General features: G+C 40.7%; 1 protein-coding gene across 2 annotated transcripts in view; it reads left to right on the forward strand.

Moving 5' to 3' along the window:
• The first annotated feature begins 3,820 nt into the window (after positions 1-3,820).
• Positions 3,821-14,919, forward strand: part of LOC112069260 (uncharacterized) — a 32,017-nt gene continuing 20,918 nt past the window's right edge. For both annotated transcript variants that reach the window (XM_024136558.2, XM_024136559.2), the window contains exons 1-5: positions 3,821-3,933; positions 7,209-7,347; positions 8,383-8,487; positions 8,604-8,693; positions 9,034-9,182. In XM_024136558.2, the coding sequence (XP_023992326.1) occupies positions 3,833-3,933; positions 7,209-7,347; positions 8,383-8,487; positions 8,604-8,693; positions 9,034-9,182 (584 nt within the window). In that variant the 5' untranslated portion in view covers positions 3,821-3,832. The remainder of the gene's footprint in view (positions 3,934-7,208; positions 7,348-8,382; positions 8,488-8,603; positions 8,694-9,033; positions 9,183-14,919) is intronic.

The following is a 14,919-nucleotide window of genomic DNA, read 5'->3' on the forward strand; positions in this document are numbered from 1 at the left end:
ATTATCTCCCTCCCCTTCACCCTAGCGCCACGCCATTGGAATGGCCATTCACAGCTAATGGCATAGATGTTAGTTAGGCACTGTTGATCAGCACACATTTGAATTAGCATACTGGAATTTATTCTGGATGTTAAAACTGGTGAGTTTTTCTGATGGTAGCAAGTACATATTTGCACACTGCAGTGCACAACAGAATGCATTGTTTACATGTTCATTGGGGAGTTAACAAAGACATTTTATTTCTCAGCTACACAGAGTTGTGTCAAAGATTCTTTTTTTTTTATATAACTAAACCAAGATAGACCACAGCCTGTCGTTTCAAATGGGAACAAATGAGGTCATAGTGGGCAGAACAAGCAAGGATGTGGGCAGAGTCAAGCACGAGCTAGCGAGATCTTATTGGCGCCTTCTAGCATACATCTGCATATTTCCGTTAGGGAACACCTACTCAGTGAAGTGTGCAATAACCGCCTTCTGGCCAGGAAGGCAGCAACAATCAATACATTCCAGCCAAAAAAAAGCATTTACACTCCTCTGCAACAGAGTCTCCCGTCAATATTTAAATTAATTCAGTGGCACTAACATATCTAGATGAAGCATGGATTGTAGAATATTCCATGTGTCTGGTGCACAAGAAGAGAAGACAGTCTTGCCTAATACTGTGAATGTCCTGGGGACTTTAACTAGCAACCACCTAGCAGACCGTGTATGGTAACTGCTGGTGGTGAAGGAGACCAGACGACAGAGGTATAGAGGGAGTTACCTGCTGGTGGTGAAGGAGACCAGACTACAGAGGTAAAGAGGGAGTTTACCTGCTGGTGGTGAAGGAGACCAGACTACAGAGGTAAAGAGGGAGTTTACCTGCTGGTGGTGGAAGGAGACCAATGACAGAGCGCTTAAAAGAGGGAGTTTACCTGCTGGTGGTGAAGGAGACCAGACTACAGAGGTAAAGAGGGAGTTTACCTGCTGGTGGTGAAGGAGACCAGACTACAGAGGGGATTTGTAGATGAACACATACACATGTATCTTTCTGGGCATATAAAGTGAAGTCCAACCTACCGTTTGGTACAATGTGCAATGGTGAATGAGTGACTTGGCATTACAGAGTCCAGTCTCTGTAAGACGGAGGAGGTTGTATGCATATTCAACAAGTCACTATAATCAAATTAATCAATTACAGAGAGAAAAGTGGCCTGAACAAGCTTCTTTCTAGCCATAAGCAGGAAGCCTTATTACAAAAATAAAAACACACATTCTATTTAAGCTTTGTCACAAGATTATCCACATGAACTTTAAAGGACAACTTGTCATCCAACCAAATACCTAGGCATTTGTAGGATGACACTTTTCCAGTGGATAAGCCACCAGATGTGACAATGCTAACATTCTCTGGCAGAGTTCTAGCTCTGGTAAAAGTCATGAATTTAGTTTTTTTTGTAAATTCAAGACCAGTTTGAGAAATGTTTCATCGATGACAGAGTTAGCAGAATGTCAGCCAAAACCCATCTCGTTCCATCTTCTCCCACCTCTTCACATTTATACATCCGGTGAAATATCTGTCTCATTGTTCGATCTGTGGTTGTGTCCTGTCTGACAGTGAAATGTGGCTAGCTCTGACCGTAGCTTGGACTATGGCATAGCTAGCTAGCTAGCTAGTGTTGCAAAAGCCCATTGCATGCATTGTAAGGTAGCAGAGTGACAATTTCCCCAAAGTTTGGTGTTGGACTGATTTTGTTAGCTCTGATTCTGCTAGCTAGCTGTTTTGTGGGAAAATGTAGGACTGGCATTTGGATGTGAGCTAGCTACTACTAGCTACTACTAGCTACTACTACTGTGTTGATGTGAGCTAGCTACTACTAGCTAGCTAGCTACTACTACTGTGTTGATGTGAGCTAGCTACTACTAGCTAGCTAGCTACTACTACTGTGTTGATGTGAGCTAGCTACTACTAGCTAGCTAGCTACTACTACTGCGTTGAGGTTAGCTGTTGTTGTCTGGTTCTAGCTATACCAACTATACCACCAATCAGGCCTTTATGGTATTCAAATATCCTGACCTAGTGAGATATACATGGCGGAGGTTTAATACCCTGACCTAGTGGGATATACATGGCGGAGGTTTAATACCCTGACCTAGTGAGATATACATGGAGGAGGTTAATACCCTGACCTAGTGAGATATACATGGAGGAGGTTAATATCCTGACCTAGTGAGATATACATGGCGGAGGCTTAATCAAGCTAGTCGTCTTGAATACTTTCTTATGTCACTAGCTGGCACCAAAAGTTTAAAAAGTGTTGATAGGGGACAGAAATCGGTCAAATCATCAAATATTGGCATGTACAGTGCATTTTGAGAAAATATTCAGACACCTTCACTTTTTCCACATTTMGTTACAGCCTTATTCTAAAATTGATGAAATAGTTTTTGCCCATCATCAATCTACACACAATACCCCATAATGAAAAAGTGAAAATAGGTTTTTAGGAAATAGGAAATTTTGCAACTGTATTAAAAATAAAAAACAATAGCTTATTTACATAAGTATTAAGACCTATATGACTCGAAATTAAGTTCAGGTGCATCCTGTTTCCATTGATCATCCTTGAGATGTTTCTACAACTTGATTGGAGTCAACCTGTGGCAAATTAAATTGATTGGACATGATTTGGAAAGGCACACACCTGTCTATATAAAGGTCCCACAGTTGACAGTGAATGTCAGAGCAAAAACCAAGCCATGAGGTCAAAGGAATTGTCCATAGAGCTCTGAGACAGGATTGTGTCGAGGCACAGATACCAAAAAATGGGTACCAAGGGTACCAAGGGTACCAAAAAATGTCTGCAGCATTGAAGGTCCCCAAGAACACAGTGGCCTCCATCATTCTTAAATGGAAGAAATTTGGAAGCACCAAGACACTTCCTAGAGCTGGCCGCCCGGCCAAACTGAGCAATCAGGGGAGAAGGGCCTTGCTCAGGGAGGTGACCAGGAACTCGATGGCCACTCTGACAGAGCTCCAGAGTTCCTCTGTGGAGATGGGAGAACGTTCCAGAAGGACAACCGTCTCGACAGCACTCCACCAATCAGGCCTTTATGGTAGAGTGGCCAGACGGAAGACCACTCCTCAGTAAAAGGCATGATAGCCCGCTTGGAGTTTGCCAAAAGGCACCTAAAGGACTCTCAGACCATGAGAAACAAGATTCTCTGTTCTGATGAAACCAAGATTGAACTCTTTGGCCTGAATGCCAAGCGTCACGGCTGGAGGAAACCTGGCACCATCCTTACGGTGAAGCATGGTGGTGGCAGCATCATGCTGTGTGTATGTTTTTCAGCGCCAGGTACTGGGAGACTTGTCAGGATCAAGGCAAATAGATACCCCCCCCCCCCCCCCTTTCAACGCCGCCCTCAGCTGGGGGCGAAAGATGCCGTCCTGAGACTTTTTGTATTAGTCTATAAATAAATCTCTTTGCCAAAATTCGTCATCTCTCCCATGTCTTATTCGACTAGTATTTTTGAAAGTGTAAGGAAATAATTCAGCCATAGTTGTTCTGAAATGTTTATTGCTTGCCAACATTTTACTTCCTCCTCTATGTTTAATATAACACACATACATGAATTATTCATTTCGGTTGCCTATCCCTCCTGACGAAGTTTGTTCGATAGAAAGTATTTGACTCTGATGTGTGTCACAGAAACTATTTGACTAGCCACAAAATGAAGGAACTTAGATGGGGGTTGGGTGTTCTGGCGGGTGGGGGGGATTTTCAGCACAACACCGGCGCGACAATAATTTACACCAGCTTCTCTTCCACAGATGCAGGCACCAGTGACGATGCAGCTTCTCCACTCAGAATGGGAATACGTGTCGACCTTAAACCAGCTCTACGACAAGTACAGAACACCTCCTGCTCTGCAGATGGACCTGGAGCCATAGTAAGGACAAACCCAACTAGTACCCTATTTCCTATATACAGTGGGAGAACAAGATTTGATACACTGGCGATTTTGCAGGTTTTCCTACTTACAAAGCATGTAGAGGTCTGTAATTTTTATCATAGGTACACTTCAACTATGAGAGACGGAATCTAAAACAAAAATCCAGAAAATCACATTGTATGATTTTTAAGTAATTAATTTGCATTTTTGCATGACATAAGTATTTGATACATCAGAAAAGCAGAACTTAATATTTGGTACAGAAACCTTTGTTTGCAATTACAGAGATCATACGGTTCCTGTAGTTCTTTGACTAGGTTTGCACACACTGCAGCAGGGATTTTGGCCCACTCCTCCCTACAGATCTTCTCCAGATCCTTCAGGTTTCGGGCTGTCGCGGGCAATACGGACGTTCAGCTCCCTCCAAAGATTTTCTATTGAGTTCAGGTCTGGAGACTGGCTAGGCCACTCCAGGACCTTGAGAGCTTCTTACGGAGCCACTCCTTAGTTGCCATGGCTGTGTGCTTCGTGTCGTTGTCATGCTGGAAGACCCAGCCACGACCCATCTTCAATGCTCTTACTGAGGGAAGGAGGTTGTTGGCCAAGATCTCGCGATACATGGCCCCATCCATCCTCCCCTCAATACGGTGCAGTCGTCCTGTCCCCTTTGCAGAAAAGCATCCCCAAAGAATGATCTTTCCACCTTCATGCTTCACGGTTGGGTGGTGTTCTTGGGGTTGTACTCATACTTCTTCTTCCTCCAAACACGGTGAGTGGAGTTAGACCAAAAAGCTCTATTTTTGTCTCATCAGACCACATGACCTTCTCCCATTCCTCCTCTGAGCATCCAGATGGTCATTGGCAAACTTCAGACAGGCCTGGACATGCACTAGCTTAAGCAGGGGGACCTTGCGTGCGCTGCAGGATTTTAATCCATGACGGCGTAGTGTGTTACTAATGGTTTTCTTTGAGACTGTGGTCCCAGCTCTCTTCAGGTCATTGACCAGGTCCTGCCGTGTAGTTCTGGGCTGATCCCTCACCTTCCTCATTGATCATTGATGCCCCACGAGGTGAAATCTTGCATGGAGCCCAGACCGAGGGTGATTGACCGTCATCTTGAACTTCCCATTTTCTAATAATTGCGCCAACAGTTGTTTCCTTCTCACCAAGCTGCTTGCCTATTGTCCTGTAGCCCATCCCAGCCTTGTGCAGTCTACACTTTTATCCCTGATGTCCTTACCAGCTCTCTGGTCTTGGCCATTGTGGAGAGGTTGGAATCTGTTTGATTGAGTGTGTGGACAGGTGTCTTTTACAGGTAACGAGTTCAAACAGGTGCAGTTAATACAGGTAATGAGTGGAGAACAGGAGGGCTTCTTAAAGAAAAACTAACAGGTCTGTGAGAGCCGGAATTCTCGTTACTGTGTAGGTGATCAAATACTTATGTCATGCAATAAAATGCAAATTAATTATTTTAAAATCATACAATGTGATTTTCTGGATTTTTGTTTTAGATTCCGTCTCTCACAGTTTAAGTGTACCTATGATAAAAATTACAGACCTCTACATGCTTTGTAAGTAGGAAAACCTGCAAAATCGGCAGTGTATCAAATACTTGTTCTCCCCACTGTATATACCCAAAAGTAGCACTGTATAAGGAATAGGGTGCCATTTGGGACAGACCAAGGCTAAGTCATGCTACCACAGTCCGGTGTGGATTATTATGGGGATTATAAACTATCATGCTACCACAGTCCGGTGTGGATTATTATGGGATTATAAAATGATCATGCTACCACAGTCCGGTGTGGATATTATGGGATTATAAACTATCATGCTACCACAGTCCGGTGTGGATTATTATGGGGATTATAAACTTTATGCTACCACAGTCCGGTGGATTATATAGGGATTATAAATGATCATGCTACAACAGTCCGGTGTGGATTATTATGGGGATTATAAATGATCATGCTACCACAGTCCGGTGTGGATTATTATGGGGATTATAAACTATCATGCTACCACAGTCGGTGTGGATTATTATGGGGATTATAAACTATCATGCTACCACAGTCCGGTGTGGATTATTATAGGATTATAAATGATCATGCTACCACAGTCCGGTGTGGATTATTATGGGATTAAAACTATTATGCTACCACAGTCTGGTGTGGATTATTATGGGATATAAACTATCATGCTACCACAGTCCGGTGTGGATTATTATGGGGATTATAAACTATCATGCTACCACAGTCCGGTGTGGATTATTATGGGATTATAAACATCATGCTACCACAGTCCGGTGTGATTATTATGGGATTATAAACTATCATGCTACCACAGTCCGGTGTGGATTATAAACTATTATGCTACCACAGTCCGGTGTGGATTATTATGGGGATTATAAACTATCATGCTACCACAGTCCGGTGTGGATTATTATGGGGATTATAATTAATGGACATTTTTGTAGGGGAAATCCCAAATAGCACCCTATTCACTAGCCCTATGGGCTCTAGCTATAGAAAATAGGGTGTCAGCCTCCCGAGTGGCGCAGTGTAGTCCGGGATATAGTGTAGTCCGGGATATGGGTGGGTTTGGCTGGCTGCCATTTCCTTGTCCCATCGCGCTCTAGCGACTCCTTCTGGCGTGCCGGGCACCTGCAAGATGACTTCGGTTGCCAGCTGTTTGCCAGGTGTTTCCTCCGACACATTGTTGGGGCTGGCTTCCCGGGTTAAGCGAGCAGTGTGTCAAGAATGCAGTGCGGCTTGGCAGGGTCGTGTTTCAGAGAACGCACGGCTCTTGACTTTTGCCTCTCCGGGGTCCGTATGGGCAGTTGCAGCGATGAGACAAGACTGTAACTACCAATTGAATATCACAACATTGGGTAGACAAAGGGGTATAAGTACAAAAAACGAACAAAAACACCCTGGTAATCACCTGTCAATCAATAGTCAGGCCGTATTGACAGTACTACACCCTTTAAAAACGAACTCTTTGGGGATTTCCTTGTTTTCGCTCGTTGTTTTCTCCTTGTTTTCGCTCGTTGTTTTCTTTCTGTTTTCTTGTTGTTTTCTCTTTGTTTTCTCTCTGTTTTCTCATTGTTTTCTCATTGTTTTCTCTCTGTTTTCTCATTGTTTTGTCCTTGTTTTCTCCTTGTTTTCTCTCTGTTTTCTCTTTGTTTTCTCCTTGTTTTTTCTCCTTGTTTTCTCCTTGTTTTCTCATTGTTCACTTTGTTTTCTCATTGTTCTCGTTGTTTTCTCCTGTAGTCAGAATTACCTGAAGTTTGTGGAGGAGTTGCTGCAGCGCCACCTTCTGTTCAGAAACACTCTGGAACAGAGGTTGTCTGCTCACGACTGGAAAGGCCTTGTGGGAGACATCTTTGTCCAACTCGTAGGCCACAATGATGTAAGTACGATAACATATACAGAGATCTCATCTTGACTATTGTATTGTTGTCTCTACCTTCTTGCCCTTTGTACTGTTGTCTGTGCTCAATAATGTTTGTACCATGTTTTCTGCTGCTACCATGTTGTTGTGTTGCTACCATGCTGTGTTGTTGTGTGTTGCAGCCATGCTTTGTTGTTGTGTTAGGTCTCTCTTTATGTAGTGTTGTCTCTCTTGTCGTGATGTGTGTTTTGTCCTATATTTGTATTTATATTTTTAATCCCAGCCCCCGTCCCCGCAGGAGGCCTTTTGCCTTCTGGTAGGCCGTCATTGTAAATAAGAATGTGTTCTTAACTGACTTACCTGGTTAAATAAATAAATAATATATATTTTTGGTTGTTCTTTCAAACGGTAGAGATTAGAATCTACATCTATATATCTATCTACATATATATATATCTATCTCTATCTAATCTTCATCTACATCTACCTACCTCTCTATATATCTATCTACATCTATATATCTATCTATCTACATCTATCTACATATCTATCTCTCTATATATCTATATCTATCTACATCTATCTCTCTATATATCTATCTACATCTACCTCTCTATATATCTATCTACATCTACCTACCGCTCTATCTACATCTATCTACATCTATCTATCGCTCTATATATCTATCTACATCTACCTACCTCTCTATCTACATCTATATCTATATCTATCTACATCTATATATCTCTCTATATCTACCTACCTCTCTATCTATATCTATCTCTCTATATATCTATCTACATCTATATCTATCTACATCTACCTACCTCTCTATCTACATCTATATCTATCTCTCTATATATCTATCTACATCTACCTACCTCTCTATATATCTATCTCCATATATATCTATCTATATCTATCTATCTACATCTCTATCTATCTACATCTATCTACCTACCTACCTCTCTATCTATCTACATCTATCTACCTACCTCTCTATATATCTACATCTATGTCCTCCTCACAACTCTTCCTGTTTGTCTCCTCAAGTCGTCTTTCCTGGACATGTACCATGGATACACGACAGCGTTGGCCACGTTTCTTTCTATAGAATTCAACAGAATAATGCTCAACGGGAAACTACAAAACACACAGGTAGTTAAATCCATCGTTTTTTTTTTTACTGGATCTTTAATGTACATGTCTTTACTTTTCAAAATGGTCGTAGTGAGTGAGTGATCTGAATATCTCCATGTTCACGTTGTTTACAGAGCTATACGAAGGAAAGAGAGGAAGTCCAACTGTTCTCTCTGCTGTTGGCACCAGTCTCTCGAATCCACAGTTACCTAACCCTTATTCAGGTTGGTCTACCTCTCCTTCTCCTTCTCCTTTTTGGAGTGTCTCTCGATGATAGACAATCTAGTGAGGATAATCTCAAATGGACAGGTGACGCAGGGTGCAACAGCAGGGTCATGGGTTCATTTCTTACTAGGGCCAATCATATGAATATGTATGCACTACTGTAAATCACTTTGGATAAAAGCGTCTGCTAAATGGAATATATTTTTATATTATTGCGGTTCTCTGACTGAAACCTGTTCCCCTGTAGAGTCTGTTTGTCTACAGGCAGTGATCACCCAGAATGCAACTCCAGTATATTTACATATCAGTTTCTCTGAGTATAATCCTGTTCCCCTGTAGAGTCTGTTGCAGTGGACTGACAGTAATCACCCAGACTGCAGCCTCCTCCAGGGGTCAGAAAGGGTCCTGAGGAGCATCCTTTCCCGCTGTCACCTCATCCTGGAGGAGGATGTCCGATGGGGAGACGGAGGAAGAATGGCCGGGCCCAGGTTAGTAAGAGACACTCCATGGTTGTGTCCCCAAATGGCACCCTATTACCTATGTGCTCAACCTTTTGACCAGGGCCCTAGGGCCCTAAAGCAGTAAACCCTATAGGTTGGTCTCTGTGGCCCTAGGGCCCTAAAGCAGTAAACCCTATAGGTTGATCTCTGTGGCCCTGGACTAAAGCAGTAAACCCTATAGGTTGGTCTCTGTGGCCCTGGACTAAAGCAGTAAACCCTATGGGTTGGTCTCTGTGGCCATGCGATACAAGAGTGCAACCACTAATAGGCTTGGTCTCATGGGCTGGACATAAGCAGTAACGCTATGGGTTGGTCCCTCTGTGGCCGGTAAAGCAGTACCCATATAGGTTGGTCTCTGGGCCGAGCACTAAAGCAGTAACCCATAGGTTGGTTCTGTGGCCTGGACTAACGAGTAACCAGCTACTGGGTGGTCTCTGTTGGCCCTTAGGCGCGAAAGCCAGTAACCACTATAGGTGCATCTCCTGTGGCCGGACAACAGTAACCTATAGCGGTGGCTGTGCCTGGACTAAAGCAGGTAAACCCTATCTGGTTGTCTACGTGGGCTGGACTAAAGCAGTAAACCTATAGGTTGAGGTCTTCGTGGCCTGGATTAAAGCAGAAACCTATGGGTTGGTCCTTGCTCCTGGACTAAAGCCCAGTAAACTATGGGTTGGTCTCTGTGGCCTGGGACTAGCAGCAGTATAACCCTATATGGTTTGGCATAGTTGTGGCTGGACTAAAGCAGAACCCCTATGTTGGTCGTCTGTGGCCTGGACTAAACAGTAAACCCTATGAGGTTGTGGTCTCTGTGCCTGGACTAAGCAGTAAACCCTTAGGTCGTCCTGATGGGCCCTGGATTAAACGGTTAAACTAGGTTGCGTCTCTTGTGGCCTGGATCAACAGCAGTGAACCTATAGGTTGGTCTCGTGGCCTGATTAGTCAGACCCTGGGTGCTGGTCTACAAAGCAACCTCTGGGTTGGTTGGCCTGATAACAGAAACCCAATGGGAGTGGTCTCTGTTGGCCTGGACTAAACGCAGTAACCTATGGGTGTGGTCTCTGTGGCCCTGGACTAACGCATAACCTATGGTGTCCCTGTGGCCCGGACTAAAGCAGTAAACCCACTAGGTTCGTCTTTGTGGCCGTCATAAAGCTAACAAGGGCCTGGCCTGAGTTAAGCGTGAAACATGTCCTTGGCCACTCGGTAACCTTAGTTGGTTTGTGGCCCTGTGGATAAAGCAGTAACCCTATGGTTGGGTTCTGTGGGCCTGGACTAAGCAGTACATAGGGTTGGTCTCTGTGGCCTGGGACTAAGCAGTAAACCTAAGGTTCGGTTCTGTGGCATGGACGTAAAAGAGTAAACCCTATGGTGGTGCTGTGGCCCTGCGAATCTAAAAGCAGTTAAAACCTATAGCAGTGGTTCTGCGGACCTGGCTGAACAGGGTAACCCTCGGGATTGGTCTTGTGGCCCTGCGACTAAGCAAGTAAACCTATAGGTGGTCTCTGTGGCCCTGGATAAAGCAGAGTAAACCCTATGCTTGGTCGGTCTGTGGCCCTGGACTAAGCAGTAAGCCATGGTTGGTCTCTTGTGGCCTGGATAAAGCAGTATATAGGTTGTTCTGTGGCCTGGATACGCATAAACCTATGAGATAGGGTTATTCCAAGACAAGAATCATTTCAGAATAATTACACACGCCACTCCACTGCTCCCTCTCTATTCTTCCTTATTCCTTTCCTCACTACTCTCATCTATATTCCCCTTCGTTCTCCTCTAATAGGTGCACTGGGGCAGCTACTCATTTCGTTAATTAGTCAATAACAGGCCAAACAGTTCGAAACCCAAAATCAGACACTCCATATAAAGTATCTACATTTGGATTCAATAAATTCAAAATTTTTTCTCAGAATCAAGATCATCACGGGATTCTGGTGGAGAGATTCAATGATCAGTACAGAGGTCAATAGATAGGCGTCATTAGAGTATGCTTATTTTAAGATTGAAACCATGGCGTGTCAGAGGTATCGGTTTGTGGTAGTGGAGTGTCTGCCTGTCGTGAGGCGATGAGAAGCAGTCGCGTGCAGGCACACAAGACACAGACAGGATCGTGATGCTGCTGGACGGGAGTGTGTTTTGTCGGATCTGGTGGCTGGAGGGTAGGAGTGCTAGAGGGCATGAGAACTACCAAAGGCATGGTGTGGTGAAAGTTGTCAAAGTGGATCGAATGCAAATATGTTGGTTTGAAGTGCAACAAAGTCTAATTGGCATGCAGTTAAGAAAATGTCCTGAAATGGTGATAAATTTGGAAATGGATAGTATGCAAAAATGTGCGAGCATAGATCAAAACTGCGATGGAGTACAAAAATCTTAATGGTAGTCAAAAGTTGATGACTGAACACAGAAATTCCTGTCGCTAAATTGGGCCATGTACTGAACAATTGTGATGGTAGTAAAATGCTGAAAGATAGCAAAAAAGTTGCTATGGCTGATAGTATAGCACGAAAGTGCTAAATGGATGATGTAAAACGTGAAGGAATAGTAACATCAAGTCTGTTAAAGTGGAGACAATTGTGAAATGGGCAAGTAGAACAAGTTGTAAAGGAATGCGTGTCTAACAAAATGTGCGAATGGCTAGTTGAACGAAGGCAGTGTATAGTTATGGATAACAGGTTGATAATGAGTGGGTTTAATTGGTGAACCTTTCATTGTGATCTCTAGGAGAACACAATACTCACGTTATTATGGCAGCTGGCTGCAGGCTGTTTGATGTTGCTACGGTACTGTAGAGAGAGTGTAAAGACCAGGAAGGCGGACCTCCGTTCATCATGACCCGTGGTGGCTGGACGGTTCTGGTGGAATAGGCTTGCTATACGACCCGGTGGGGGGACAGCGACGCGGCGGGTCTCGAGTCAGTAGGGGTTAGGGACAGGACTGGACAGGCCTAGACTGGTCACTCACATGGTTAGAGAAGATGTGATGTGACGGTTTAGGAGGACGTTGGAAAATCTGTCTATCTTGTACGAACTGTAGCAGAGGAGCTGAGAGGAGGGGGAGGAGTATATGAGGAGGAGGAGCGAGGAGAGAAAGACAGTCAGGTGTGTTCTGTTGGCTGTCAAGACGAGTCGTTGAGGGATACAGAGAGGGGTATGTCTGAGGTGGCGATCAGGCGGTACTTCTTCCTCGAGTTGCGACACAGGCAGGGTCAGCGGGCCGAGGACAGGGTCAGGCCAGGAAAGATATGGGAAAGAGTATCAGCGTGACGAAGGGAATCCTCCTCTGCCACCAGTGGCTTCATGACATCTGGTGACACGAAAACAGGTTTTATCCATCGTTGACACTGGGCTGTGTTCATCATTGGCGTTGTCGTCAAGCGCATGAGCTGGATGAGCAGCAGTCTTTTTACGGTCCCAGAGATGCTAAATCATAGTGAATGCCACCAGATGTGGTCAAGCGTAATTATTTAAAAGTCAAAGCGTGTATATCAATTATAGGTAATTTATTCAATATATTAGTAGATATAATATTATATAGTAATATAAAATAGTATTATATAATCGCTCAGTACAATTAATTCTATTGTTAGTACATTATATAATATATAAGTGCATTATATCTATATATAGAAGTGATTATATAATATATTCACTACAGTATATCAATATATTCAGTAGCATTATATCAAGTATATTCATAATTATATCAATATACAGTACATTATATCGAATATATTCACTAACATATTCAATGTATTCACTACATATATCAATACAGTACCGACTTTATCAGTATTACTAGATTAATTATATATAAATATTTCTACAGTTATCAATATATTCAGTAACCTTAGTATCAATATATTACTACCATTATATCAATATATCAATATATCAGTACCATTATATCAATAGTTAGTAACTGATTAATTAATATATCAGTTCCATTTAATCAATATTATTCGATAATTATTCCAAGATTACATATTATATTAATATATTCACTACATTATACTCAATCTATAACAGTATATTATAGTAATATTACTACCATTATATCATATATTACGGATACCATTAATATCAATTTTCCTACATTATCATATATTGTCCATTTAATCATATAGTAAGTTATTATATCAATATATTCAATACCATATATCAAGATCTCAGTCTGATTAATCATTAGTTCACTACCATTTAGTCATTATACGTCATTATAATCAATTATCAGTACATATATATATATCAATATAATTCAGTAGCATATATCAATATATTATCTACCATTAGTAATATTCAGTACGTTATACAATATATTCAGTACCTTATCAATATATTCAGTACATATGTCAATATATAGTAGGTTTTACTAAATTTCAGTACCGTTATATCAATTTTCTACCGTTTATCAATATATTCGTAGTTTATCGAATATATTCAGTACATTATACAATATATAAGTCCATTTATAATATATCACTACCATTATATCCAATTATCATTTATCTTATTCAAACATATCAGTACCTATTATATTCAATATTTTCACTACTTATGACCTTTTTCACTACATTATATCAATATATGCAGTACATATATATATATTACTACCATTATATCAATATATCAAATATCAGTACGTAATCAATATATCAGTACCATATATAATATATTCCTACCATTATATAATATACTACAGTCCATAATCAATATATTCAGTACATTATCAATATATAGTACCATTATATCAATATATAAGATATTATTACTATATATAGTACATTATATAATATTAAAGTAGATTAAGTAACTATATACATATATTATTCAATATATCAATATATTCAGTACGCTCTGTATAATATATATCACTACCATTATATAATATAGCTAAGACCGTATATGAATATATGCAGTGTATATCAATATATATAGGTAAAGTTATCAAATATATAACAGTACGTTATAATCATATAGGTCAGTACCGTTATATAATATATTCACGTACCGCTTATCCCCCCCCCCTCGAATATTTCAATACATTATACATATATTACTACATGTATATCAATATATACGTACCATTATATCAAATTCAGTAATTATTATCAATATATCACACATTATATCATATATTTAGTACCATGTATATATATTACTTCACTTACCATTATATCAATATATTTACTACCATTAATATCAATATAGTTCAGCTACATTTATATCAATGATCTTCAACTCCATTATATCAATATTCACTACATTATATCATACTCGTACCATTATAATCAATTAATTCACTAGCATTATAAATCAATATTTGTCATACATTATATCAATATATACAGTACCTTACTATCAATATATTCACTACCTGTGATATAATATATCAATATATTCAGTACCGTTATTCATATAGTAGTACATTATAATTCAATATATTCGACTACAATTATATCCTATATCCAGTACATTATGTCAATAATATTCAGTCTGATTATATCAATTATTCAGCACCATTATATCAATATTACAGGTAACTATTATTATCACTATTTCTACCATTATATGTAATATATAGCAGTAACATTATATCAATTATACAGTAACTATTATAATCAATATATCAAGTATATTCGTACCATTAATATCATAATATTCACTGACCATTATATCAATATATACAGTACCCATTATTCAAATATTATTCAGTCCCGTATCGTCTCCTCTCA

This window comes from Salvelinus sp. IW2-2015, unplaced genomic scaffold (genome assembly GCF_002910315.2).
Source record: "Salvelinus sp. IW2-2015 unplaced genomic scaffold, ASM291031v2 Un_scaffold957, whole genome shotgun sequence".
Classification (NCBI taxonomy): Eukaryota; Metazoa; Chordata; class Actinopteri; order Salmoniformes; family Salmonidae; genus Salvelinus; species Salvelinus sp. IW2-2015.